At 55.3% G+C, this 27,986-nt stretch overlaps 1 protein-coding gene across 8 annotated transcripts in view; it reads left to right on the top strand.

Annotated features, from left to right (window-relative positions):
* NCOR2 (nuclear receptor corepressor 2) overlaps window positions 1–27,225 on the top strand; it is a 202,309-nt gene extending 175,084 nt beyond the window's left edge. For 4 of the 8 annotated variants that reach the window (XM_014963218.1, XM_014963209.1, XM_014963199.1 and 1 more), the window contains exons 27-46: window positions 2,162–2,312; window positions 6,184–6,336; window positions 6,717–6,803; window positions 7,187–7,464; window positions 8,266–8,629; window positions 10,707–10,934; window positions 11,048–11,293; window positions 11,960–12,109; window positions 12,557–12,691; window positions 12,784–12,946; window positions 13,502–14,049; window positions 15,663–15,806; window positions 15,933–16,081; window positions 16,886–17,079; window positions 18,015–18,164; window positions 18,440–18,585; window positions 19,857–19,910; window positions 22,647–22,874; window positions 24,547–24,726; window positions 24,869–27,225. In XM_014963218.1, the coding sequence (XP_014818704.1) occupies window positions 2,162–2,312; window positions 6,184–6,336; window positions 6,717–6,803; window positions 7,187–7,464; window positions 8,266–8,629; window positions 10,707–10,934; window positions 11,048–11,293; window positions 11,960–12,109; window positions 12,557–12,691; window positions 12,784–12,946; window positions 13,502–14,049; window positions 15,663–15,806; window positions 15,933–16,081; window positions 16,886–17,079; window positions 18,015–18,164; window positions 18,440–18,585; window positions 19,857–19,910; window positions 22,647–22,874; window positions 24,547–24,726; window positions 24,869–25,044 (3,924 nt within the window). In that variant the 3' untranslated portion in view covers window positions 25,045–27,225. The remainder of the gene's footprint in view (window positions 1–2,161; window positions 2,313–6,183; window positions 6,337–6,716; window positions 6,804–7,186; window positions 7,465–8,265; window positions 8,630–10,706; window positions 10,935–11,047; window positions 11,294–11,959; window positions 12,110–12,556; window positions 12,692–12,783; window positions 12,947–13,501; window positions 14,050–15,662; window positions 15,807–15,932; window positions 16,082–16,885; window positions 17,080–18,014; window positions 18,165–18,439; window positions 18,586–19,856; window positions 19,911–22,646; window positions 22,875–24,546; window positions 24,727–24,868) is intronic. The other 4 variants (XM_014963250.1, XM_014963243.1, XM_014963235.1 and 1 more) reach the window with 4 other exon arrangements.
* The last annotated feature ends 761 nt before the right edge of the window (window positions 27,226–27,986 follow it).

The raw sequence follows: 27,986 nt of genomic DNA, 5'->3' as shown, positions 1-27,986 counted from the left end.
CCCCCCCCCCGCCCCTTTGCTTTTCATAGCTGTCAGGAACAGAAAGCAGCTTTAAATGGCTCTGGGAAAATAATCTTGCCAGCACAAGAAAATGGAGCGGAGAGAAGGAGGAGACGGGTGGAAGGGGAGGGGGAGGCTGCGAGGTGCATGTGAGGTAGCGAGGGCTCCTGCCAGGGCTGAGCGTGCTGCGCTGGGGGTCCTGCCCAAAGGCTCTCTCGAGCAGGAAGATACTTTGGCCTTAATCTCCACCATCCATCTTCAGAAGAGCAGCTGGCAAGCGGGCGATAGTTTTTTGCAGTGTGAGTTATTGCTCATCTGGTAACAGAGCGGAGAGCATTAAAAAAAAAATAAATCTGTTTCCCGTGGGGATTTTATCTGGCCATCATTCAGATATTTAAAGCCACTCACGCACAGATTTTTTTCCCTGCCTCCTTCAAGGAGGGTGACCATGTTCCCTTTTTGGCCCTGGGGACCTGAACCTGAATCCTGGCCCAGAGCAAAGGCTTATCTTGCCTGGTGCCCTATGTCCAACAGCTGCCAGGAGCAGATGCTCGAGGGCTGTAAATAACCCATCAGAACAAATTCATGCTCCATCCCCTCGTACGCCCCTGCAGCAGCCATGGGCAGCAGTGGGTGGGCATGAAGGGTCTAGAGCACCATGTGCCAGAGGTCAGAAGATGAGCAGAGCTTGCTGAGACGCTATTTTACATCCATCCAGGTTGCTTTTTTTGGCTTGGGAATAAGTTACCAAGCCCAGACATAGGGCATTACCTACCTCTCCTGCTGGCCCAGCAGCCTGCATCCCTCTGCTCCCGCCGGGGAGAAGGAGCCCCCCATTCCAGCAGCAGCTCCGGGTGCCAGAGCTGATATTTGATCTCGAATTAGTCATCCAGTTCGCAGAAGGCAGATCTTGAATATATGCTCTCTGCTCTGAAGCCATCTGTCATCACTTGCTTTCAAATCCCCTCTGAGCACGTCCGCGGAAGGAAGATGACTTACCTGGGGCTGGGGAAGCCAGTGCCGGCTGTACTGCGAGGGCCAACAGTCAGAGCGTTGAAGCGGCATGATGGTACATCTCAGCAGCTTCGGTGGGGTTTTGGGGACCACTGGTGCTCAGAGGGCTTGGTACAGAGCAGGGGTGGGGAAATAGTCTGCCCTGGCGCAGCTTGGAAGCACCAGCAAACTGGCTGGGGCATCGCTTCCCCTAAGGCTTCCCACAAGCATCAGTCCTGGGAGTGGTGGGGTTAAACGAGCAGAGTAGGGGGGTTTCGATCAAGAGCTTCACTCTGACAGCATCACCATCACTGGGCCTTCCCTGTGATGGGGTGGGGGACTGTCACCCCACAGTGGCTGTTCCTGGTCTGCACCGACAAGCTGCAACAGCAGAGGGGTGTTAATCACCAGCGACATCTTCAAGGACGTCCAGCTCTGGGTGTTTTGAAGGGGATTTGGAGAGGGGCAGGTGGCTGTGAGCTGTGTCCATGAGTGCCTCCAGGGAAAGAGAGGTTTCAGTTCACACCAGTTTGTGTAAGGAGCCTGATCCTGTTTCTGTTGGAGACCTAAATGGCAGCCTTCGCTCCACGACCTGCTCCAGGGCCGCTCTTGTAGCCTCCTGCCATCTCGCCCGGGCGTGCTGCCAGCCACCAGCTCCCGTGCACAGGCAGCTCTCTGAAGGTCACGCGTGCTGCCAGCAGATGTGACCTGGGTGGACAGGACATCTCCACGGCTCCTGTACCAGGCTGAGAAAATAGGCTGCAGGGAAAAGCTAATGCTCACGGAGTCCCTGCCATCAACGAGGTGGTCCCAGGGTGGCCCAAGCCCTGTCCCCCCAAACCTGTGGGGTGGAAATGAGCCGAGTAGCTCACACCAAAACGCTCAGGGCCGTGGAGCTGCTATTCTGTGTTTTGGAGATCTGCGCTGTCCTCTCCCCCTTACCTCTTCCCAGCAGCCTCGCACAGATCACGTACCTTTTTACCGCTCCTCGTTATCGTCCTCATCAATAATTAAGCTGCAGGTCCCTGGCTGTTGGCTGCGCCAGGAAGCGGAGGCCGGGCGCGCTCTCCCTGCGCTCAGCCTCCCGCGGGGAACAGCCTGTCCCTGCGCGCGCGCTTGCTTAATTGCTTGTGACACTGTTAAATATGGATCTTGGTGGCTTTCCAAGGGCACCCCGGCAGAAGTGCTGTACAAAGGAACCATTACCAGGATAATCGGAGAAGACAGCCCCAGCAGAGCAGAGAAGGCGAGAGAGGATGCCATGCCCAAAGGACATGTCATCTACGAAGGGAAGAAGGGCCACGTGTTGTCCTACGAGGGTAAGTCGTAATCCTCTGCCTTTTTAGGGCAGGCACCAGGGGTTTGTGCTGCTGTCGCTGGGAGTTGGGAGCTATTTGAGGAAAGGTTGATGAAGTGCAATGCTCCGGCCTTGCATCTTTGTTTCGAGCATCATTTCTTTCCCTTCCCACCCCACCTGCCTACAGCCCAGATGAGTTTCCCTTGTGGTTGTCTTACCTTGGAGGTGGCTTTGCTGGTGTGTAGGGACATGATGGGGCCATGGCCACGGCCAAGGTCACTGCTTGTGGTTGGTTTTGGGGAGCAGGGGAGAGGAGGGGACCAGAGGGGAAAGCATTGTCTTCATCCCTAGCACCTCTGTGCAGGAAGGGACTGTGCAAAAGCTCTACAAGAACATCACCAAGCTCTTGGGCCAAGAATGTGTAAGATGGAGGCAAGCTAGGCAGTTTGGCATAAAGGTTTATTCGGACATCAGATTCCTATCAGCAATGTCTTGGACACGGTATGGCTTTATCAGCGTGGGGCTGCCCTGCAGGAACCCTCCTGGGGCCAGCAGCACCGTGCCTCAGTGTCTTGTGAGCTTTGCTACAGCATCTGTAGCTATTGGAGGGGGTGAAGCCATTCCCACATCTCTCAAAGAGCCTGTCTGGGGGGTGCATTGACCTGTCACCAGCTGCTGTCATTCAGAAATGCTGAGGACCCCAAGGGACCTGGCCAGAGCCAAGTCTGGGGTGAGAACTGCCACTGGCACAGACGGTGTCACTTATTAACTGGGCTGACCCTGCCCGTCCGGGGATCGGTGCAAACAGAGTAGGGGAAGGCAAAGCTGGGCAAGGGGGCTCTGGGGAGCAAAGCTCCCGAGGGGGCTCTGGGGAGAGCTGCAGGCTGTGTGGCAGCTCACACCCCCACTGCACGGGAACGCGCGTCCTCCGTAAGTGCCGACGGTGCCTGGCTGCGTTAGCGGTGTCAGCGTGTAGTCACCAGCTGCTCCTGCCTCCTCTGCGCCTGCTCGTCCCATCGCAGCACTGGCCATCAAAGCTGCTCTGCCAGCCCCGGTGGCTCCCATTAGAGAGAAGCAGATGTTCCTCTCCAGTGAAGCTGGAAACAACTCCTCCGTGCTTGCTCTTTGACGTGTGCTGGGATGGGCATCTTTGGCATGGAGCCGTGCTCCTCCTTGCCCACAGCTGGGGTCAGTAAGAGATGAGTTACAGATATTGCAGCCCTGCAGCCCTATGTCCTCTTGGGTTAAAATACTGGCATGTGCCAGCATTCACCTCTCTTCTCAGCTGTGCCAGTATTCACCTCTCTTCTCAGTTGAATTTGGAGATGACTAAGGAGCACATCCTGACCTCAGCTGTGCTCACCCACCTCAGTATCTATCTATGGTCGGTTGCTGTGCTGCCTGAACCCTCTGCATCCCTCCCCGGGACAGAGCATCCCTTTCAGCCTGCCTGGCAGCCCAGGCCCTGTCATCACTTCTGCAGGCAGAAGGTGTCCAGGAGAAGTCCCTTTCCTCTGGCCCACAAGTGCAGGCAGCTGTTTTCATCGCAGGCTGGTTCAGGTCAGGCCATGGGTGACAACTCACAAGCTTTGGCTGATGCTACCTCTGTGTGTGCCCTGGGACGACAGGGACCTTTCAAGACAGGGCTCTGCACTATGTCTCTCACCCATCGCGTGGAAACCGGTTCATCCATGCCTGCCCATGTTCACTGTCAACTCTAGCCCAGATAAGAAGTGTCACCACGGGAGACTTGTGTCTGGGCGCCCTTTGGGACAGTTGGCAGGTCTTGGACCAGGGAGGACACAGGAAGCATTTCAGGACTTGTTTGTGCAAGAAGCTATTTTAATCTCCGTTGCCTGGGCTTGGAGTTGAACAAGGTTGATCTCAGAAACCGTGCCAACGGGGAAGGAAGACTCCTGGGCACCGAGGGCTGCCTGTCCCCAGAGCTGGGATCCCACTCCGGGCAGTAAAGGAGACCTGCAGTCCAGACTCTTCCCCATCGGTGTCAGCCCATCTTCTCAGCTGCATCCTGAGCCCATCGCCTCTCATCCTACCCCCTGTGGAGGTGGATGAGGAATTAATCCCTTCCTCTCCATGGCAGCCTTTTACATGCTTGGTAGCATTTATCACATCCTGAGTAATCTCGCCTGCTGCCGCAGCCTTGCCAGCCCTGCTGCCTGTCTCCTTTCCCCCCTACAGCCCCGTGAGGCTTCGCTGCCTGGAACGAAAGAGTTAAAAAAAAAAAAAAAATTAAATAAGAAATCTCAAATTGTTGGTGATTATGAATTTTGGCAAGCAGAAAAAAAATTGCAAATTCTTTAGTGTCATGAGGGTGCTTAAAATAAAAGAGCTGTAATGAGACGAGATCCTGTAGCATGTGCGAGCTGAATTGTGCTAGATTGGTTATTCTCACTCTGCATATGATTGCTGATGGCTTCTGCAAGGCAAGGGACGTGGGTTTGGAGTGATTTTCTTTCTGTTTAGTCTCTCTTCTCCCTCGCGCCCTCCCCCTGCTTCCCGGCGGTACAAAGGGTGCCCGGGACCACGTCCCCTTCTGCAGAAGGGCTGTTGGCAACAGATGTGCCTTGATGACAGGGTGCAGGCACGTCGCCCCTCGTCTGCCGCGAGGTGCTTGGCTGATTCTGAACATCACCCCCGGATTTCTCCTGTCAAACGAATCCGAAGTGACGGCTCGGGGACAGATCCCCCTCTTGTTTCCCCACACGCAGCCCCAAACCCTTTCTGGATTGAGTGGGTGCTGATTGCAGAAACTGATAGTGGGTGTGAAGTTGTAATAATCCCAGTTTATTAATTACTGGTTTTGCCAAGGAGGGCTTTTGTTCCCAATTGTCCGTGATGGAATGAATGTTTTTAACTTCTCCTCCGTTATCTCTAATTGTATAACCATCTTCTGTGCCCGTAAAGAGGACGCTTAGGGCACTAACAATCCTTGGCAGGAGCGACCAGGCCAGGGATGAAGGGCACTAGCAATCCTTGGCAGAAGCAACCAGGCCATGGATGATGGGCATTTATCTTTCCAAACCAACATCCCTGTTCGGAGCTCGTTAGATAAACAGGAGGCATTCAGCTGGATCAGAAACTGCCTGCTCAATTCACAGCTCCCTGCACACGATAGATGCCCATTGCCCAGGGCGGGAGTGATGCTGCCTGGCACAGGCAGGGCTGTGCTGGCAGAGGGGTTGGGGCTGGAGCTCAGGACAGGTCTCAGCTGTTGATTTGCAGAAGAATCTGCTCCAGGTTTGGTAAAGGAGGTTGTTGGTGGCCTCCTGTCACGCTGGTGCTTCCCCCATCAGTCCTGCGGGGGAGTTTTCGCCGTCCCCCCCAGTTCTTGTGCGGGCTCGCTGCTGTTCCAAAGGAATCCTTCTCAGCTTTGCCTCTCCCTGCTTCTCCCTGGTTTTCTCACCCAGGGAGTGTCTCAGCAAATGTTAAGGCTGGCCAAGATCCCAAACAGTAGGTGTCTAGCAAAAATCAAAACAAACAGGGGAAAAAAAAAATAATAAAAAAATCCCCAGACCCACAGGGCCAAGTTCAGTGGAACCGCAGCTGCTCACGCCAGCGCCGCGCTGGCTCCGGGCTGAGCCACTGCCTGCATCTGACCCCCACCAGGGAGGGAGGGAGGGAGGGAGGGAGACACAACAGGGTGGATGCTCTGACCCAAGCGGGAGGCAGAGATCTGGAGTCTGAGGCAGGCAGGGAGGGGAGAAAACACCAGCTGAATTTCTTGGAAGCCAACCTTGTGGGATGTTTCTGGCATTGCTGAGCGGTGGTCGATGCTGGGACGGGATCTGACCTTTCAGCAACCATGCACCCTCCCTTGGCTGGTGCTGACTTTCCGTGCTCCTGATGATAATTCTCGGTGTTCCCTTCCCCAGGTGCAGTTGCTGCTTCTCAATGTCCCAAAGAAGACAGCAGGAGCTCAGGAGCTTCGCATGAGACCACAGGAACCAAGCGGACCTACGATATGATGGAGGGGAGGATCAGCCGGGGCTTGTCAGCCCGTGATACCTTGTCTGCCAGCATCGAAGGTGGGTCCAGGTGAAACCTTTCACCCATGCTGTGTTAGTAGTGACCCACAGAGACCCCATCTTGTCTACGTGATGCACCTTCCCATGCCCATGTTTTAGCAGTGGTTAGCAGCACATCCCAACAGGACAGCATCTGACCAGCATGGGAGAACAAGAGACACAGAATGGCCCATTTCCCTTTTGGTTTCTCTACTGGTAGACCAGTTTCAGGACTACAAAAAAAGGAATCATACTTAAAAAAAAAAAGGAGAAATCAAGTAATTTAGAAATTGTTGATGTTTTTCCTTGTTGTCCCAGGAGACCCTGGTAACCCTGTCATGTGTTCATTGTATATGAACTTCTGTGTCACAACCCAACTTTCCCCCTTGGATGTCTTCTAGGTCTCATGGGTCGAGCGATCCCTCCAGACCGACACAGTCCCCACAACCTAAAGGAGCAGCATCACATGCGGGGCTCAATTACACAAGGTAAAGTCTGCGAGCAGAACGTGGGCAGAGGTAACGTGGGGGAGGATCTCACATGCATGGCCCTGTGTTCTTGTGGTCAGGCTAGGACAGGAGGAAACAAAGATGGACACATGAAAGTCCAGCTGCAGAGATCTGCAGCCTCAGCTATGTGCTCAGGGACATTTTGCAGCCTTGCTCAACTTCTACCAACCTAAGTTCTTACGAAAAGTCAAGGGTAAAATTCTCAGTGACTCACATGAAGGCAGGTTGAAACTAGTGTGAAATGGGTCCAAAAAGCGGTGGTAGATATGAGGTGGTCCATCTGCATTAGTGATATAGCTGCTCTGTGTGCTCACTTGGGTACCAGTCATCCTCTGCATCCATTGTCTGCTTGGGGGTTGCAGGAATACCTCGGTCCTACGTGGAGGCCCATGAGGACTACCTCAGAAGAGAAGCCAAACAGCTCAAGAGGGAAAACACTCCACCGAGGGACTTATCTGATGCCTACAAGGTCAGGTCTCACGAGGGCCTTACTCCTCTGAAAATGAAACCAGCCCATGAAGGCCTGGTGGCCACGGTGAAAGAAGCAGGAAGATCAATCCATGAGATTCCCCGTGAGGAGCTGAGGCGAACACCAGACATCTCCCTGACGAGACCTCTGAAGGAAGGTTCCATCACACAGGTGAGTATGGGGCAAACAGTGAATGAGATCGGTCCTACTCAGGCTGCTGTCCTTGCACAGACCCTGGGGACCGTTCCCAAGGCAAAGGGAGAGCAGAGAGAGCTTCAGGTAGCAAACACATCACTGCACAGAGTTGAGGCTCTGGATACAGGTTGCCCTTTCCCATCCTTTCGTCTTTAAAGGTCCCTTCCAAGCCAAACCATTCTGTGATCCTTCCCAACAGACAAACACAAAATCCAGGGAGGAGAGCTTTGACATGTTAAAAAAGCAATGTTCCATCCACATATGTACACAGAAGGGGACACATTTGGCTCTTGTTCAAGTCCAGAGTCAACTTGGTGGCCTCGGCAGATGTGACTCTGGGTGCACGTAATCTTGGTCTCCTCCCTATATGGGCAAGTGTCAACCCAGCAAGGCCAGTAGTTAGGATGTAACGTGGCGTGCTGTCTCCTGTCGGGCTCCAAATATTTGGAGGGTTCCCATGGCACCTCGTAGTCCTACCTCATTTCACAGTGTGTGTAGGAGAGAGGCGTGATGGGCACAGCCAGCCTTCGGCAGTGACTCATCATCTTCTTGTTGGAGCAGGACGAGACATGCAAGATGGGCACTCCACCCTGCCCCGTGCTGTGCCAACCTATTAGCTCTGCTTTGCCCACGGCTGTTGCCATTTCACCAAGTAAACTGGTGTACTGACCCGCGGAACGAGGAAGCACAAGCCCCACTGAAACTTGGTGGAATGCAGTCGCTGCATCCTCTTCTCCTCTACACTCCTTTGATGTCCCCTCTGCCTTCTGTCCCTAGGGTACCCCACTGAAGTACGACAGCGGCTCTTCCTCCTCCAGTACCAAAAAGCACGATGTGCGGTCCATCATCGGCAGTCCCGGCAGGACTTTTCACTCTGTGCATTCACTGGATGTCATCCAAGACCCAAGGAATCTGGAAAGAGCTTATGAAGAGAGCCTGAAAAACAGGCCAAGCCCAGTGACAAACTCGGGTGGCTCCATCGCCAGAGGGGCTCCTGTGATTGTACCTGAGCCGGGCAAGCCCCACCAAAGTGCCCTCGCCTACGAGGACCACCAGGCAGGGCACAGCACGGCGTTCGGCAGCCACTTGCACAGAGGGTCTCCAGTCTCCACGCGGGAGTCCACGCCACGGCAGCATGAAGGTACTTGGCAAACCTTTTATTTGATGCTAAGATTTCTAGAAAGCCAAATGGCCACGGTGGGGTCACCACCTGCTTAAGCTGTTCCTGGCAGGTGCCCGTCAAACCCATTCTTCCCAGCACCCCACACCCACAACTGACTCAGCGGCACTGGGGTGGCTCAGCTTCCTTCCTTGGGGTACTCACACAGTTGCTGTGAGGGCACCCCATGTCTGTGTGAGGGTAACTGAAGGGAGACTTGGACTGTGGCTGGTGAAGGTGATGGCGTTTTGAAAGCATCTTCCCTGTCCCAGCATTGGCCCAGGACACCCCTGTTTCTCCAGGCAGGCAGCAAAGCAGCGCTTGGTGCAGCGAGTGAGGGATCTCCACACTTGTCACCAGTCTGATGTGTGTTTGCCTGCCTCGTGTGTTTATGCCTCATCCATCACCTGGGCTCCCGTGGGCCTCACCTCCAGGAACATCTAATCCCTTCTGAGCCAGTGGGTCCAGGCAGTGTGGCTGGTCTTTGGGACCTGCCACCACCCTGGCCCATCTGCCCGTGCCCCCTGGTATCAGTCATCTCCTGCCCCCAGAGCCAGACCTGGGGCTCCCAGGGAGCAGGCATGTGTCTGGGCTGGGCTCAGTGATCTGGTGACACACACTCAGATCCAGAGCGTGTAAAACCCTCTTGTTTCATGGCACATTTGTGGACAGGATCCTTTCTCAAGCCAGTCCCTAAGACACCGTCCCACCGAGCCTGCCGGCTGCAGGGGCCTTTTGCATCTCCCACCTGCAAATCCTTGTCCTTATCCAAGAGTCTTGTGATCTGGGGGCGTGCAGCACAAGACATCACAGTTTGCTGAAAACTGAGGTCGGGATGTGCCTCCCCAGCGAGAAGCAGGAGATGGGGCTGTGCACTGCAGAGCTCCTCCAAAAAGCCTCCCCCATCACTCTCTGCTGGGCCAGCTCCACCTCTCCGTGGTCTCTGTGTCTCATTGCTGCAGCCTCTGCTGTCTGCCCTGTTAGGTCAGTCGTTTTGGGGGAAGCCTTCAGATGTTGGCAGCTCTTTGAGATTGGCACATCCAGTGAGCACAAGGCAGGGAAGGCAGTGCCCGGGTGGTGAGGAGAGATCCCAAGGGAAAAATCAATGTTCCTGCAAAATGCCAGTGGGAGGGTGGATTTCTGCATGTCCGGAGCTCACAGGGTTGTGGGGTGCAGAGGATCTGCAGGAGGAGGGAGTCCCTACGGGTTGGGTCAGAGTTGGAAGGCAACTTTCCCTGAGTTGTCTGAGCTCTGTTTCTGCCCCAGCAGTGGGTTTGGTTTATTAGCAGCCACGTGGAGACACCAAGCTTTGTGAAAGCAGTAGGAGTGGTGCTTCACCTGGACTGTGCTGCAGCCAAGGTTGTTTCAAAGTCAGCAGTGATAGGGCTGGATCCATCTGTGTGTGCCTGAGGAGACTACTCCTTCCTCCCCGAGCCAGGCCCAGGCAGTGTTTGGTGTGCCATCAGGTGCAAGGGGTTTGGTCAGGCTGCTCGGGGTGGCTCTGTGTCAGTCTCCGTCCCCAGCCTGCTGGTACAGACACAGGAGTTGGTGACACTCATCCCAGGTTGGGTGAGAAGTGCCACCAATGCCCAGCTCAGGTTGGGGGCACCAAGAGAGGTCCCTGACATGATCCAACCTCCCATCTGTGTGCTGAGGAAGAACTTATGACTCCAGAGGGTGGGGGGTGCTCAGACACCCTGAAATATTTTGTCACCATTGCCAGGAGTTTTGGGGTCTCTGGCTCTGCCCAGCAGCAGTGACCTCCTCATGCCAAGGCTGCTTGTGTGGGCCAGGATCAACTCAGACCATCCAGCATGGATGTGCTGGGATGAAGGGATGGTTCGGGACAGGCTTCTCCTCCCGGGTATAACTGGGGCTTGTCCCACCTCGGCCTTGGTGGTGTAACGTGGCATGGTGGTGCAGGGTGGAGGGAAAGGTCCCTGGAGTTCAGGGTAGCTGCGAGCATCACTGGAGGACACGCTTGGCCGCAAGCATCCCTCAGGGACATGATTTGGCCACGGCACTCAGTCTCTGACTCATTTCCTTCTGCTCGCTGCAGGGAGCATCACTGCTGGGAAGCCGGTGTCCCAGGACAGAAAGATCACCCCCACATCGAGAGAGCTCACCAACTCCAAGTCTCCGCATGCCCCCGTGGCCGACCACCACCACCCCATCTCCCCGTACGAGCACCTGCTCCGTGGCGTGAGTGGGGTCGACCTGTACCGAGGACACATCCCCCTGGCTTTCGACCCTGCTGCCATCCCGAGGGGAATCCAACTGGAAGCAGGTACCTTCAGCGGGAGCATGCTCTGTTTGGGATTGTTTTTTCCCTTGTTGTGCTCCAAAAGCCTGAGGTCTCTGGGGAAAGCCGCTTCATGTCTGCATCCTTTTCTCTCCCAGCTGCTGCTTACTACCTGCCAAGGCACCTGGCTCCGAGCCCCACGTACCCCCACCTCTACCCCCCGTACCTCATCCGGGGATACCCGGACACGGCCGCCATGGAGAACCGACAGACCATCATCAACGACTACATCACGTCCCAGCAGATGCACCACAACGCCGCAGCCACGGCCATGGCGCAGCGGGCGGACATGCTGCGCGGCTTGTCGCCCCGGGAGCCCTCCCTCGCCCTCAACTATGCAGCAGGTCCTCCTGGCACTGCACCATCGGGGGGCTTGGGGGCATTTTGGGAGGAGGAGGCTGGGTCAGGCCAGCACTGCCAGCTCCAGCGCTGAGGCCAAGGGCCGAGCCAGCAGCACGGTGTCACCCAGCAGTGTAGGAACTTGGCCGATCAGCGTGGAGGACAGTGGAGGGGAAATTGATGCTTTTTTGGCCATCTTTAGTTACTTGAGGCTCCTTATGCACAGCTCTGGTTTTGGGTCATGGGAGCGCTTCCCAGCCTGGCCCTGCTAAGCCTTTGGAGATTTAAAATACACTCCCAGAGGGATATCTGGCTTTCTGCAAAAAGCAGAGCATGCTGGGGAGCGTGTGGGGTGCGGAGCTGCTGCCCCTCCGCAGACAGAGCAGCGTTGGGCTCCAGCTGATGCTGCCTGCAGCCCCTGCTCTGCAGGGATAGATCTCAGCATTTTCCCTCCCTCTTATTCCCAGCAGCAGAACACACTGTGCTTGCCCACAGAAAGGTCCCCTCTTCTGAAAAATCAGCACCCGGGGGCAGTGTGTGTGCTGGCACCTCCCGTGCTGTGCCAGAGCAGCAGGACAGGTTGACCCTCCCCAGCATCACTCTCCAGTCCAGCGCGGCCAAGCTGCGGCAGCTCGGCATCATCCTGACAGGGCTCTCACTTCTCTCTCCAGGCATCATCGACCTGTCCCAAGTGCCACACCTGCCTGTCCTCGTGCCCCCTACCCCTGGCACTTCTGCCACCACCATGGACCGCATCACCTACATCCCCGGGCCCCCTCAGACCTTCAGCAGCCGGCACAGCAGCTCCCCACTCTCTCCAGGTAACGCTGCAGGTTGCTTTTTCCATGGGAAGGCAGCTGGGCAGGATGTCCTTAACTAGTTCAGGGCCATGAGCACGCCAGGGCAGATGGGGGGAGCCCAAATTCATTCTTATTCAGAGACCAGCCCACTGGCTCCCTCAAACCATTTCCTCTGATCCTGCTTCTGGGAGGCTTCCTTGCTTTTCCCCTTTCTTCCCCAAAGTGGCAGCTGGCAAGCAGCTTTGTGGAAGGAGAGCAGTGCCCTGAAGATGGTGCCAGAAAGTTATTGCATGATTTGCCTGGGATTTTGTCACAGTGGTTGCCCCCGTCTGTCCTGCTCCAGGTGACCTTGGATGGAGCCATCCCTTATCTGCTCTGCAGACACAGCAATGTGAAGAGCAGGCGGTGTTCCCCCATGGGAAATCGCTCTGTCTGCAGCCCTTTCACTGCCTTTTGGTTGGATTTCAGGAGGCCCCACGCACATGACCAAACAGTCAGGATCGTCGGTGTCCGAGCGGGAACGGGAGCGGGAACGGGAGAGGGAGCGTGAAAAATCCATCCTAGCGTCCACTACAGTGGAGCATGCACCCATCTGGAGACCAGGTAGGCTGGGGAGGAACCCATGCTGGCTGGAGGTAGGGTTGGGGACTAGAAAATGAAGAGCTAAAGAAGCCCTTCTTTGTGTCTTCCCCCAGGTACAGAGCAGTCCAGCAGCCGTTCATCCTCACACTCTCACAGCCACCAGCACTCTCCTGTCTCACCCCGCACACACGAGACCATCCAGCAGCGCCCCAGCGTGCTCCACAACACGAGCATGAAGATCATCTCCTCGGAGACCCCCACCCCTTCCGTCCTGCGGTACGTCCCATCAACACGGCGCCTGCTGCTTGCCTGGACCCCTGCAGCAGGGCAACCGTGGTGGTTAATTAATGAGCATCTTATGGGGCACCTCTGAGATAGAGCAAGGGTTCTTTTAGCCTTCACTCTCAGTAGGAGCAGGATTGAGGCTTATGGGGAAGTTGTGATGAGGAGAAGCAGATTTTGATGCCCAAATCTTTTGCTTTTCCTGGTGGCTTTTACCGCTGCCAGGAGAGACAGCAGGAGTGTCCCTGTGCCCAAATACAGGTATTGCTCCTCTTGCTGAAAGTTGCCTGGTGATGGAGTTATGAAGGTCTCTGGGATGCGTCCATGGGTTCTATTCTCTCCAGTCAGTGCACCCAGGCCACAGCCTATGGCCCGTTACTGTGGTGGAGGCTCCATCCAAGCCCTCCTCACCTGCTCCAGCACAGGCCAACACTCAGGAGCCCTTGGAACACCTCAGCCAGGCAGGGCTGAACACTGGGGCTCTGGGACAGCACTCCCTTTTTTCCACGTGCTTCTCTCATCCTCACCTTGTCTTCGTTTGCCTTCCAGGTCCTCGTCCACCACTACCACGTCACCAATCCGCTCCGCCGCCTTCCCCTCGGCCTCCACCCTGCGCTCCTCCATCAGTGCAGCAGATGGCTACGCGCCCCTGATGGACCCGGCCGTCCTGCAGAAAGAGGCCTCGAGGGCTCGGGAAGCCAAGGCAGAACGACCCCAGACTGACAACAACGTCTTCACCTCAAAGCTGCCCAGTGGGGCCAACCTCGAACAGTCGCCTTCACCCATTAAAGCCATGGAGTCGAGATCTTTACCCGCCTCCGGACCCGGTTCTTCTCATCACTATAGCAGAGGACAGGGGAAAAGCCAACAGCACCATCACCCTCTGGACCAGCAGCACGCAGCCTCGGGCCCCGAGCAGCACAGTAGAGAAAAGAGTCAAAGTAAACCCTTTTCAATGCAGGAACAGGAGCTCCGAGCACTCGGTAAGACCACCACGACAGCGGCCAACTTCATAGATGTGATTATCATGCGCCAAATGTCTTGCGATAAGGGGCAGCGAGAAAGAGGCTCGCTAAGTAACGACTCCACTAGTGATGGTAAGAAATTGGAGGGGAGAGGTGAGAGAGCTGTGGCCTGAAACCCATTTTTATTTCATTATTTCCTATTTTTAGTTGCACATTTTGGCTATTGGCTTCGTCAGCTCCCTGAGTGTGCTTGTCCCTCTGCTTCCCGGTTGTTGTGTTATTCCAGACTTTTTTATTTGTGTGTATTTTAAGGATCTTCCCTTCTCCCACCCTCTTTTAGTTTTTTCCATTGCCAAGTCCTGTTTTGCAAACGTTGTTCAGTTCCTGGTATTGCTTTTTACGGACAATAGCAATTTGCTAATTCTGATTTCCCCATCATTAGAAATTCCCAAGCAGCCTGAAAGGAATAGTTGTGGGTAATAAATCAAACAAGCGAAGCAGAGAACCAGGAGTGTGAGTGGGACAGGGCTGCTGGCCACCAGACGTGCGTGTCCCTGCTCACAGTTGTGTCATTGAGTGTGCAGCATCTCTGGATTCAAGGACTAGGTCGTTCTTGCTGGGACCAGTCTTCACCCAGAGCATTCATCTAGGCTCCCACCAGCATACAGAAGCAGCATCCCCATGGGGGTTTGGTGGGACCCCTTCTTCAAGATGAAGTATCTGCCTTGGTCATCAGCACTGGGGGTTGCTGTTGGTTAAGGATCTTTCCAGAGCAGAACACTTCATCTTGGGTGGATCTGAAGCATGGTCCCTTTGGTGCTGGCATGCACAGGGTGATGCAGGATGCTGCATCCCCGTCCCTGGTGCAGGGAGGTCCTCTCCTACCCCTGCCCTGGGTACGTGCAAGGTCGGTGTGTCCATCCCTGGGCACCAGGGACCCTCCAGCAGCGCTGTGGGTGGTTTCTAGGAATTGAGCCTTAGGAGGGTAAAGGTCTGTGGAGGCAAAAGTCATGAGTGTTACCAAACATGCTTAGCTGGCAAGAGGCAGCATGTGCCTCCTCCAGGACTCTTCTGTCCTTGGTCTGTGGAAGCACAACCTGTCCGTGCCTCAGTTTCCCCTCTCTTTTGAAGCATGATGGTGGCCTCTCATTCCAGGTCTGCCTGCTTTGATGCAGCTTGAGTCTATGTAAAGGGCTTAAAAGGCAGAGAGAGGTCAAAAAGCCTTTTTGCCCCTGTGGTGAGCGAGTCTGCTGTCTCTGGAGTCTGCAGGGCCTCCTGCCCAATTTTCAAGTCCCTGCTTTTGGCCAAGCGGGGCTTGGGGCTCTTCTTTGTAAAACACTTGAGACCTCCCGTGCAGCCACCACCACTCCTGCAGAGCTTTGCTTTCCCTCTGGGCAGAGCAGGTTTTTTTATTTTCCTGTGTTTCAGTAGGTGAGGGAAAGAGGAGGAACAAATTGTGAACCCACAGGGGTTGAATTTGGTTCCTGACTCTCGTGCTGTCACCACGAGCTGCTGAGTGTCCAGCTCTGCAGGAATGAGACATCACGTCTTTACTGCAGCCATCGCGACAACTGGACATCAGAGATAGCTCCAGGGGTCCCTGCAGTGTGACCTGCCAGGTCTTCCCTCATCTCTTTTCCCTCCTCTGCTGACCGTGTGACTCTGCCTGCAAGCAATGGTTGCCACAGCACTAGGGAAAAGCCAAGCGAGCTCCTGGTTTGAACTCCCTTCTCCTGTTTCCCCAGGCTTTCATGGAGGCTACAGCCCGGAGCGGATGGAAGCAGTGAGTCCCGTGAGCTCACCCAGCATGTCCCATGAGAAAGGGGCCAAGCTGCTGCAGGATGCAGAGAAGGGACACGGGGAGCATGACCTGAGGCAGAAACAGCAAGGTGAGGGGCTGGTGGAGGAGAACCCAAGCTGGCATGGGGGGACTACGTCAGGCAGATGGGATGGTGGTTGAGGAAGGGGACATAGACATCATCTCACTCCTGCTGTCTTCTTTGTGCCTCCCCCAGGCTCGCTGAAGGCCTCTGCTCCCGAAGCAGCCCACCTGCAGCACCTCCGGCAGCCCGATGGCCCCCAGCCCCAGTGCCAGCCCCTGCAGTCCAGCCAGAACATCAAGGGCATGAACCAGCGGGTGGTCACGCTGGCCCAGCACATCAGTGTAATTAACTTCATTCTCACCTTCCTGCTGGGGCTCCGCGGGGGAGGGAAGAGGCTGGTGAGGGATCTGGAGAGTAAGTCTTATGAGGAGAGACTGAGGGAGCTGGGGTTGTTTAGTCTGAAGAAGAGGAGGCTGAGGGGAGACCTTATCAGGCTCTATAACTACCTGAAGGGGGATGTAGAGAGGTGGGAGTTGGTCTCGTCTCCCAAGTCACAGGAGATAGGACAAGAGGAAACGGCCTCAAAGTTGCACCAGGGGAGGTTTAGATTGGAGATTAGGAAACATTTCTTCACAGAAATGGTTATCCAGCATTGGAATAGGCTGCCCAGGGAAGTGGTTGAGGCACCATCCCTGGAGGTGTTCAAAAGACGGGTTGACATGGTCCTCAGGAATATGGTTTAGTAGTGTGGTTTTTTGGTTTTGTGGTGGGTTTTTTTGTGGGGCTTTTTTTGGTTTTTTGTCAGAGTTAGGTTGGTGGTTGGACTAGATGATCTTTAAGGTCCCTTCCAACCTAGACGATTCTATGATTCTGTGTTGGGTGGGGAAGGGCTGGGAGTGATGCTAGAGACCTCAGCATCTCTGGTTGGGGACTGGAGGGAGCAGGGAGCATCAAGTGTGTTCAGCCCCAGTGTTTGCATCCCCAAAAAGCCCATCATGAGCACTGCTGCAGGCCCGAGGCAGAAGTTACATCCCCACAGGGTCAAACCAACCTAATTCCCTCCTCCTTGCCCTGTCTTAGCTGAGCTCAGCAAAGCAAGAGGTAGAAACCAAGTGTATTTCTGACTCGGGGGTTTCTTCTTCTAGGAGGTCATCACACAGGACTACACACGCCATCACCCGCAGCAGCTCAACTCCCACATCCAGACCCCAGTGTACTCCTTCCCCGGGGCCGCGTGCCCCGTGCTGGACCTGCGCCGCACCCCCAGCGAGGCCTATCTGCAGCAGCAGGAACACGCAGTGGCCTCCAGGATCTCCCCACAGAACGAGGGCGGCAAAAGGTGAGGTCAGAGTGTCCAACCAAAGCTGGTGCAGATAGGCTTCTGCCCACCCGCTGTGTCAGTCCTAGCTCAGACAGACCAGGGCTACCCAGGGTGAGGAGCCCTTGGCACCTTGGTAAGGCAGTGCGTAGGACAGGGTGGCACTTGGCATTGCTGAATTTATGCTCCCCACCTCGGGGTCAGGTGGATCTCGCTCACTTACATGGCCCAGAGTGTAAAATTTCCTTCTGATCTGGGCATTAGGGGAGAGAGCCTGGCCCTGGCCACCCAGAAATGAAAAAAAAAGGGGGGGAACCACAGAAGGAACAAAGATGTAAATTCCCAGAACTTGCCGTGAGGAATTCCTCGCAGATTCAAACCTGTCTGTCTCCCAGGCACTGGCCATGGGCAAGCATCGAGGGGCTGTGTCCATCCTCTCCAGGCTGCCCCAGCATCCCATCGCCCGCAGCCAGCGAGCCCTTGCTTGGCCCCAGAGGAGGTGGACAGGAGGTGGTGGGTGCTGCCTTCCCCTGTGTTCATAAATAGGATGGAGACTGAAAAGCCGTGTCCCCAAAGGGTTAATGTCCCAGCCCTCTGCAGGGGTTGTGTCCCTGCCAGCCAGGGAGGCTTGGGCTGAGCCAACAAGTCCCAGGACTGGTCCCTCCATCCCTGCTGGGCAGCTGTGTTTGGGGTGGCTGCCTCCTGGCCAGCTGCCTGGAAATCTGGGCCACGTCTGGGCTCGGTCCCGCTCCGCACGCCTGCCGTGCAGAGAAATGCCCAGGCCGCGCTCTCCCTCCGGCTGGCGTTAAAAGGCGCCGTAAGCCCAGGGGGGTGTGGAAGGTTTGGCTTTTTTCCCTGCTGTAAGGAAAGCTATTTTAGTCCTTCTCCCCCCTGACCCCGGGCTGCTGTGCGGAGACAGGATGTCGCAATAAACCGATTGCATCTCCCCGTCGCAGGTCCCCGGAGCAGAGCAAGGCCTCGGCCGGGAGCGGGTCGGACAACTGTATCGAGCCCGTGTCTCCACCAGACGGCGTGGGAGAATCGGAGCACGCCAAGAGCGCCACGTACCCGATCCTGTACCGCGAGGGCGAGCAGATAGACCAGAGGTAACGCCGAGGGAAGGGACGGTAGAGACAGCGAGGGGATGTCCCCAGGAGAGCCCTGCCCCAGGCTGCTTTTCTTGCAGCCAAAAGCAACGTCGCATCCCAGGTTGCTGTCTGGTCGTAGTGTACATTCACAGTAGGGATAGGGAGAAGGGTTGGAGATCCCCAGTATCTCCTCCAGGCTGATTCTGAGAAGTTACGCTAAGGGAAGAGTCTCTCTAGGTAGGACTTTGTGAACTGGACGTTGCAGGGGTTTCTGATGGTTTTCTGCTTTGCAGGATGGGGTCCAAGTCCCCAGGAAACAACACTCAGCCTCCAGCTTTCTTCAGCAAGCTGACTGAGAGCAACTCTGCCATGGTGAAGTCCAAGAAACAGGAGATCATCAAGAAGCTCAGCACCACCAACAAAAATGAGACGGAGTACAGTAAGGACATGTGGGGATGCAAATGCAGGGAACTGGGGGGGAAAAAGCCTTGAGGACATATGAAGCAAAGGAGATTTGGGAACAGGTGCTGCTGTGTTAAGGGCTGGGAGCTCCCAGCCAGCTCTTTCTGCATCATGCCATGGTTTGTTGGGAAGCGTGAGGTCCAGACGCTTCCAGGGATGAGCTGTGCTGGTGCCAGCACGGGCTGTGTGCATCTGGAGAGGCCATGGGAGGCTCCCCAGCCCCACATCTCCTTGCTCTGGGGCTGTCAATCACACCCATGCCAGATAACCTCAATAGGAAGGAAATAATGAGCTGAGCATGGAGGAGACTTAAGAGCAATTGATATTTTAATGAATGGCTAGCCAAGCTGAATCCTTCCTCCTTGAGATGCGTCTCCCCCCAACATTACTTTAAGCCCTACATCAATATTAGTATAGCTCTGTAAAACTAACCAGGCTGGCTTATATTAGAAATTCAGCCCGTTCATTCATTAACCGCTAATAGAGTAGATAGGATCATAATTTAATTTAGCCCAGCATTATACAGTCAATACTAATTCAATTTGAATCCATCTTACAACAGCTGCATCGGATAAGAGGGACCGAGCTGTCTCGTCTCCTGGATGATATTACCATGAGCCAACAGTATTGTTATGCCCCTTTGGGGACATGTGGCTGAACCCCATGACCTTCCACACTTTTCCTTATCAAGGGAAAATATATAGAAATAGGAAACGCCTCGTATTTGATGAGAATTTCTGTTATTCTAAGGAAAGTGATATCCAAGCCAAACAGCTCGGCTAAGAGGGAAAATATTGATTTAACATTTCTTCTCCTCCTCCTCACCCTCCCCACTGCCCAGACCTGCTCCCTGGATGTGGGGATCTGAGCCTTTGGAAATCCCATAGGCAGGAGAGAGCGTTTGACTTGGTGGAGTTTGTAACCCAAAGGGCTGGAGGGAGGAAGCTCAGCACTGAGCACGAAGACATCGCCCTGGCTCTCCGGGCTCTGCTTTTCTGCCCTTTCCCAGCTGGCAAGGGAGAAGGGAGGGAGGGAATGCCCGCTGTGGGTCTCCCAAAGACAATTGGTGCCCATCCCAGCCAGCACCCAGAGACCCACCCCGATGCCTGGGGGAGGTGGGCTGCTGTCAGCCTGCGTGCCATGACAGGGACACTGACATCTTTTCATGGCTGGCACGGCAGGTCCCTCCCTACCACCAGCCTGCACGCGCTGCTCTCTGTACTGAAGAGCTTCTTTGTTTTTCTCCAGATGTTGGGCAGCCTGGGACAGAGATTTTCAATATGCCGGCGATTACCGGAGCAGGTAACTCTCCCATACACCTGACCATACTTTATTCCCTACGGGGCTCACAGCCACGGGGAGCGGGGGACTCAGTAGATTTAAGCATCTCCTTTTTCCCTTTTGCCATAAGATCAAGTGTAACAGTTGCTGGGAGGCTGAAGCCTCAGGACACACCGTAACTCCACACTGTTGAGTTGGAGTCAGTGCAGTGTAACTCCTCAAAGTCTGGCAGAGTTTGAGGAGAGGTTAAAAGTCAAGCAAGGGTTGGCCATCTGATACCAACTGGGATTGAACTATAGCAAGGTGGGCCTCATGCTCAAGGGAGCACCCTGCTCTTGGTGGGACCTTGTGGTCACCCATGGATGGGTAGGAGGGCAGTGGTGAAAGGGAAGGTGAGGGTGGGAAGCAGGTTCTGTGCCACCATGGGCTGGACAGGGTGCAGGAGCTGGTTTCAAAAGCAAACTGGGGTGAGAGCAGTGCCCCATAACCTTGAACTGTGAGTGTTGGGCAAATTGGCGGTGTCTGAGGAGAGGAGGTGTTATCTGGGAGATGGAGGTGTGCTCGGGCACAGGGGTGCCAGCAGCGTGCTCAGTCCTCCAGGTGCTTAAAGCATGGGTTGGCTCTGGTTTCTCAGGAGCTTGGAGGAAACATTTGTCTGGTGGCCAGGTCTGGCCGTGGCCATGCAGCCAGTGCCATGCAGAAGGGCTTTGTGGGCAGGACCGCTTGGACCTCTGTGCTGTGCAGAGGGGGAGAAGCTCCACATGGGTGGAGGGTTTTAGGCCGATCGCCCAGTTCTGGAGAAGCAGTTTTGGTGGTGGTATCTGAGTGATGCTGCAGGGAGCTGTGGTGGTCTTCAGCAAGTCCCCAGCTCTAACTAGCATTAACTTGCTGGCCTGCTTAACTGGGGGTTCGCTGGCTAACACCTGGGGCACCCATGGAGATGTCATGCTGAGCCTGAGGACCACCATGCAGGAGCACTTCAGGAGCTTCCTCATTGGCACTGCACCCTCCCCAGCTCTGCTGGGCCTGCAGCTTTCAGCCCAGCTGGGAAAGGAAGAGAGGGAACAGATTAAGGAAGGGATTTTGGCAAGGAGGGGTGCAAAGAGGCCCCCTGGAGTTGGGTGGTCAGCATGGGCTTCCCCAGCACAGGACAGAGACCAGCCCAAGGGAGAAAGACTGCGTGAAGGCTATTGAAATGTGGCCACCTGCTGCAGCAATGTCCAGGTGGGCTTGCAAATGAAAGAAACGAATCCCCATTGAGGACTATTAATCAATACTTAATGGATTAAGTACTAATGCTCTCTGACAGCAGGAAGGCCTTCGGGTTGTTAGTTTTAAGTAGGAGGAACAGCAGCTTTTCCCACAACCAAGGGAAGGAGGTGCTGTGGGCCAGGACTTTGTGCAGCAGGAGGGCCAGGCACAGCCATCGGTGGTGTGCGACCACTTGCCAGTGCCAACGTGTTTGGGAGAAGGAGCTGGCTCACGTCAGCAGCCGGGACGAGAGGGTGCAGACAGCCAGGACCCGAGGGTCTGCGGCAGACAAAATTTGGGGGGGATGAGACCCAACCTCTTGAGAGCATCCCCTGGTGAAAGCCTCTCCTGCTGTGCTGGAGGGAGGCGTAAAGGCAGAGCGTAGGGAGCTGATGGCCGGCATCTGGCCAACAAGGAAACCTGGGATCCATCCCTTTCCGAGCAGAGGAACATCAATCCCAGCGCAAACACCCCCAGGATGGGGCGAGCTGGTGGGGGGCTGCCAGTGGGGCTATCCCTCACCGGCCTGCTGTTTTTGTGTCTGTATTTTGCCCTTGCTTGTTCCCTGTAACCGCCACATCGGGAATGACGGTGGCGTGGCTGAGCCTAGTGCCCTCTGGTCCCTGTGCGGTGCTGCACCATAACTGCATGGCTTGAGACTCACTCCCACGCGGACACACCACCTCTCTGCATCCCCTCCCGTAGCCGGGGCTCAGCCCGGGAGGGGGCCCTGGTCCCCACAGCCAGCACCCGGCCCCGGGGGGAGGAAGGGAGCGGGCTGGGGCAATGGGCAAGGGGCTTGCAAAGAGCGTGAGGAGGGACAAAAGGACTCCCCCCTCTCCCCGACCCCTCACGGGCAGCTCCACAGGCTGCGTGCCCTCGTCCCGGGGCTGCCTGCCGTTGCCATCTCTCGTGCCAGGGCCAAATCTGGGCACCTCTTTCCAATCAAGTGTTTTTGTGGGGTGCCCCCTCTTCCTTCCCTGACCTCTCCTCCATGGGAAACTGCCCCAGCTTCCAAATTCCTGCCACGCCGACTTTTGATCTGTGTGTGCGTCCGTATGGACCCCACATCCAGGTGACTCTCCTCCTGTCCCCATGCCAAGTCTGGCTGGGTTGGGAGCGCAGCCCTCCCCTTCTTCCAACCCTGGGGCTGGGTGACGACCCCTTGTCCCCTGCCATCCTCCAAGCCCCTGTCCCCGGGAGCCCTGTCTGCCCGCAGCACTCCAGAAGCCCAAATCCCAGAGTGAGTCCCATCTCGCCCCCCCGCCAGCCCCTGCCAAGCCCCGGGGCGGGATGGAGCGGGGAGGAGGAGGAGGATGGGTGCATTGCAGCGCTTTAAAGAACAAGATGACAAAGTTTGTTGCTTTGCGAGAATGTGCTGACTGTTTGTTTCTTCCCTTCTCCCTTGTCTCCTTTCTCCCCTTTCCCTGTCCCCCCCATCTTTCTTCTCATTTGGCTCCCCCCCATCTCCCGTCCCCTCTCTCCTCCCCCTCCCGTATCTCCCAGGGCTAATCAGTTGTAGGAGCCAGTCGGTCCAAGAGAATTCCAGTACCAACATGGGGTTGGAGGCAATAATTAGGAAAGCCCTAATGGGTAAATATGACGAGCAGTGGGAAGAGCGCTCACCTCTCAGTGCCAATGCTTTTAACTCTCTGAATGCCAGTGCAAGCCTGCCCGCTGCTATGCCCATAACTCCTGCTGATGGACGAAACGAGGACGTGCGCTCCTTGCCAGGTCTGCAGCCCTCTCCACCTTCGCTCTCTCTGTGTTATTAATTCTCAGCCTTTTTATTTCCCCTTTTGTGGGCGGATTTATTCCCCCTCCCCCCGTTTTTGTTCATTTTGGTTTTCTTTTCTCCCCTCCCTCCCCCAGCTTCGAGCTTTGTGAATCCGCTGATTAATCCTGGTCTTGTTTGATGTTAATTTAATAGTCTCAGAAGGTGCTGTTGCTTTCTCTAAACCACTGACTGTGCTCCTTTCCCCATTTGTTGGTTTTTAATAGCTCCTTTTCTTTTTTTTTTTTTTTATTTTTTTCACAATGGAAAGGTTTTACAGGGGGGGAAAAAAAATCCACACCCAAAAGACCGAAGCCATAACCTTGAATACCCACCCCAAACTGTCCCTAAACCCCCGGGTGGGATCGCTGCTCCCGGAATAAGGGAAGGAGCTGAGAAGGGCTGGCATCGGGGGGACACGGGGCAGAGTGGCCAGGTTTGGGGGGTGTTGGGGCAGGCTCCAGCCTGGGACAGGGGGTTGGATGGGACCTGGGGCTGCCTGGGGCAAGAAGGAGAGCTTAAGGGAGCTAAAAGTGATAGATGGGGGGTGACTTCAGAGAGCAGGGCTGGGGATGAGTTGCCCCATGGGCCCCAACAGGGCATGCAAAGCCAGCTGGATGCCATGGTGGGGTCTGCCTGGCTTCAGAGCAGAGCCATGAGGGTTGTTCTGCTGATCTGCAGTTAAGGAAGAGAGGAGAGGGACCAGGGATGGATGGGGGAGAGCATTTGTCCCCCCCACACCTGCAAAGGGCAGATTGCCTCTTGCCAGTGCCCTGCACAGAGCACAGCCAGTGCTGGGGGTCACCCTTGGCAATCTGGGCACAGAGCCCCCAGAGCTGAGGAGCAGGGTCCTGGGGGCACACAGATGCCTTCTTCCAGGTCAGCTGGACCAGGTGCTCTTCAGCTTTTTGCAGAAAAGCTTTCCTGGTTCCTGCATGAAACCAGCAGCTTCTTCCAGCCACAGTTCTCCATGCCCAGCGGAGGCTGCCTGGGCAGGGTGGGTGGGATGCAGAGCCCATCCATCCTTCCCACTTTAGGAGCTTCCCCCAGGTTTAGGTGGGCAAACCTCCCCGGCAGAGGCCCTTTTGGCTTTAAACCTTTTAAAAACTGGCCAAACATCACCAGAGATTTTGCTGTAAGAACAGATCCCCCTTGGCCATGCAGACCTCGGGAATGGGGAATGCTCTCGGGGCTCCAGCACCCACGTAGCTCCCAGGGGGTCCCTGCCAACCAGTGGCACATGGAGCTCCTGCGCCAGGACCCGTGTTTGTGGGCTCAGGAGTGGACCCCGTGGAGAAACAGCCTGGTCAAAGCTGCGGGGCTGCTCTTTCCCCTGGATCCTCTCCAGGAGACGGTCGGTCGCATCAACCCACAAAGCGGAGAGAGGCACAGGAGGGGACAGAAACCTCCTCCAGCTGCTGCAGCCGCTCGCCCGCCTCGCTGCAGAGAGCTTGCCCCATCGCCCTTCCCCGCCGTGGTGCCCCTGTGGGCCCTTGGCATCAGCTTTTCTCCTGCCACGAGCCATTTTTGCAAGCTCTTAAAAAGGGAAGCGCTGGGCACCCGCACACCCCCCTCTCCCTGACCCCCCTGAGGTGACGAGCCAGGTGACGAGCCGGGCCCTTCTCTTTGCAGGAGGAGGAGGGAAGCCAAAGATCGCTGCCAGACCCAACAGCCGCAAGGCCAAGTCCCCGGCGCCGGGTCTGTCCTCGGGCGAGCGGCCGCCCTCCGTCTCCTCGGTGCACTCGGAGGGGGACTGCAACCGGAGGACGCCCCTCACCAACCGCGTCTGGGAGGACAGGCCGTCGTCCGCAGGTAGGCCTCGGGCTGGGGTGAGGTGTCCCCAAAGAGGCCGTGTCCCCATAGCGGCCACTGCCACCCTTTTTCGGGTGGGCTGCAGGGCGGGGGCAGTCACCCCACATCACCGTTGACTCTCTGCTTCCTCCTCCCCGCACAGGTTCGACGCCGTTCCCCTACAACCCGCTCACCATGCGGCTCCCCAGCGGGGTGGTGACGGCCGCCCCCGCCGCCCCCCTGCCGCAGGGGACCCCCGGCAGCCAGCACCACGCCTGGGACGAGGAGCCCAAGCCCCTGCTCTGCTCCCAGTACGAAACCCTTTCGGACAGTGAATGAAGCAAGCCAGGGGCAGGGAGACGGCGACCAAACCCGGGGTGCGGGGAGCGAGCGGGACGCCCGGGGCGAGCGCCCACCGCCCCGGCCCCGCCGGCTCTCAGGAGCGAAGACGCAGGAGCAGAGCTATTTTTATTTTTTTTTCCTTTTTTTTTTTTTAATTTTTTTTCTTTTTCCTTCCCCACCCAACCAGCTGATTTGAGGGGATAGGTTTTTTTTATTATTATTATTATTTCTTTGTTTGTTTGTTTTTTTCTTTCGCAACATCTGGAAATTTCTGCATCCTCTTTGGTCTGAAGGAAGAAAAAAAAAAAAAGCCTTAACAAGACAAAACCCAAGGAACCATCTCTTCGATCCTGGCAGCCTCACTGGGCGGTGACCCCCCCGCGCTCGAGAGGGACGGAGAGCGGCTGCGTGTCCCTGGGACGCTGTGTGGGCTCCGTGGGGCTGTGGGATGCTCCCCCGCATCCCCGGCCGTGGGGCAGCGCCGCAGAAATGCAAAACCTTGAGCAGGTTAAAGAAAAGAAAACAAACAAACAAAAAAAAACCGTTTCAGAAGTGAAATAGGATGGAACCTGCCCCGGTTCGGTTCTCCCCCAGATGACCTGAGGGCTGGTGGCCCTCCGTACCCACGTGCAAGACGTATGGGCCCCGGAGCGGTCTTGACACGCTTCTAACGTGGCTGGGATGAGTGGGCAGGGGAGGGAGTGAAGAGCTATTTCTTAAAAAAAACAAAAAACCCAAGAAAAATGCTGGTCCCTTCGGTGGAAGCGATCCCGGGTGTAAATGGGAGTGGGCAGGGATGTCCCCGGGCTGGCTCGCACGCTGCCCGCGGCGGGGCTCGGTTGCTTTAAGTGCATTGTTTTCTGAATGGTGAGAAAAGGCAATTGTAAATTGTATTGGTCTACAGGGTATATTTTTGATACCTTCGGTGATTTATGTCGATATTTTACGCAAGGAAGGACTTAAACAAAACACAGTATTACATGCTGTAAAAGAGGTTCTGTTCTTACGTGCAGGCTTTGATGCGTTTGTCCATTGTATGGAAGGGTTTAACAGGAAAATGAGGAGGTAACGATGATCCATCAAAGTTATCTGTAAGTCAGGAGAATGTATGAACTTAGTTTAAAAAAAACAAACAAACAAAAATCTTGCCATGGTTGCAGCCCCCCCCCCCGTTACACACACCTTTGCTGACTCAGCAGAAGTCGTTTGCCGGTTGTAGATGATGATTCTCCGGAGCCCTCGGAGCTGGCCGGGTGCAGGGGCAGAGCGGGCAGGAGGCCAGCGTGGCAGGGAGTTCACAGGAAACTTTAAAAAAAAAAAAAAAAGGACAAAAAAGGAAAAAAAAAAGTTTTTATTGTATTTTTGTGATACACACGAATGCTCTTTACATTATTTTTTTTCATTCCATGATGTTGGCTCATATCTGCAGTTACATGGTTAAAGAACAAAATATTAGAACATTTTTTCATTCACTTCTGCTTTCTCGCTCTGGGGGGAAAAAAAAAAAGAAAACGGCAAAAAAAAAGACAAAAATATGTATTAAATGCTTTGCATTCTATACGCTAGAGGAACCCAGAGCACGGCACAGACTGTCTGCTCCCCGGTGGCCGGGCGGGCAGCCCTTGCATCCGACGCTCGGGCCCAGCGGCGAGGCCGGCGCCGTCACCTTCCCCATGGATCTTTCTTTTCCCCCTGCAACGTTCCCAGGTTGATTCTGATTTCAAAGCAAGAGAATGATGGTAGATGTTGTTTGTTTGGGGTTTGTTTTGTTTTTTTTTCTGTTGGGTTTTTTTTTTTGTTTTGTTTTGTTTTTTTTTTTTTTACAATGTACAGGTTTTTAATGTTCATCAATGTTTGTGTCTTTTCTGTTGTGCTTTTTTTTTTTTTTTTAAAAAGAAAAAAAAAATCCGAGACAATGCACAAGCGATGTGGAAGTCTTTCCGTTCCCAGGTTATTGCTGCTGGTGTCTCCGTGGCTCTGAGATGTAAAAACTTAACAGAGCTGATGTCCGGGCATAACGCTATTAAAGTGTTGCAGATTTTGCTGGGAAAAAAAAAAAATAATAATACCCAAATCTGACCCATCTTCGAAGCCGCCTCTGCCACCTTTTCGGAAAAAAATAGCAAAAAAAAAAAAAAAAAACCACAACAAAGAATAAAGTTCCCACTTGGCACAGTAGCAATACTGTGTGCTGCTTTGGTGTCTCCAGGAGTCCAGGAAGGTGCCGGTTGCTGGTGGAAGGCGGCTGCGGCGCTCGTGGTCCCACTGACCGGCATCGCGGACCCCGGCGTGGGGTGAGACGTGGGGAGAGGGGCTGGAGATGCTCCTGCCCGTGGGGGCGGCCGCCGGGAGCCTCTGCTCTCGCTCTCTCTGGTGGTACCTGCACCCCACATCGTGCCAGGGATGGAGATGATGGGGCAGCGTTTGGGTTCCTCACCCTGTGGGCATTCCCTGCCCACCCATGGCTGAGTGTCAGGATGTCGGGAAGGGCCAGGAACTCCAGCCAGGAGCTGCAGAGCCACCTTCTCGCCGCCCTGGGGCTGTGTTGTCCTCCCCATTACCCCCAGGCAGCATTCACCCACGGCATAACCAACACCTGAAGCCATGGGCTGGAGGGTGAAGAGCCTGTCCCACCCGTTGGTGCTAACCCCATAGCCGTGTTTCTCTTTTCCTCTCATTTCCACCGTGTTTTTCATGTGTGTGGGGCGAGGGGTTGGAGCTGGTGGGTCTGGCCAGGAGCCCCCAAGCACAGCTGATGCCCAGGGCTGTGCTGTGAGGGTATCGCCGTGTTTGAAAGAGTCTTCAGGTGTTTGCCAGGTTGTTCTGGTCCTCTTGGGGTTTGTGTTTCAGTGATCGTGGTGGATGGATGGTCAGGCAGATGTTTTCCAGCATCTTCTGGGCAGGGCAGTGTTTGCAGGATGGGACAGTGCCATGGAGCT

This window comes from Calidris pugnax, unplaced genomic scaffold (genome assembly GCF_001431845.1).
Source record: "Calidris pugnax isolate Ruff unplaced genomic scaffold, ASM143184v1 scaffold32, whole genome shotgun sequence".
NCBI lineage: Eukaryota > Metazoa > Chordata > Aves > Charadriiformes > Scolopacidae > Calidris > Calidris pugnax.
This window is presented reverse-complemented; position numbering and strand designations above follow the sequence as displayed.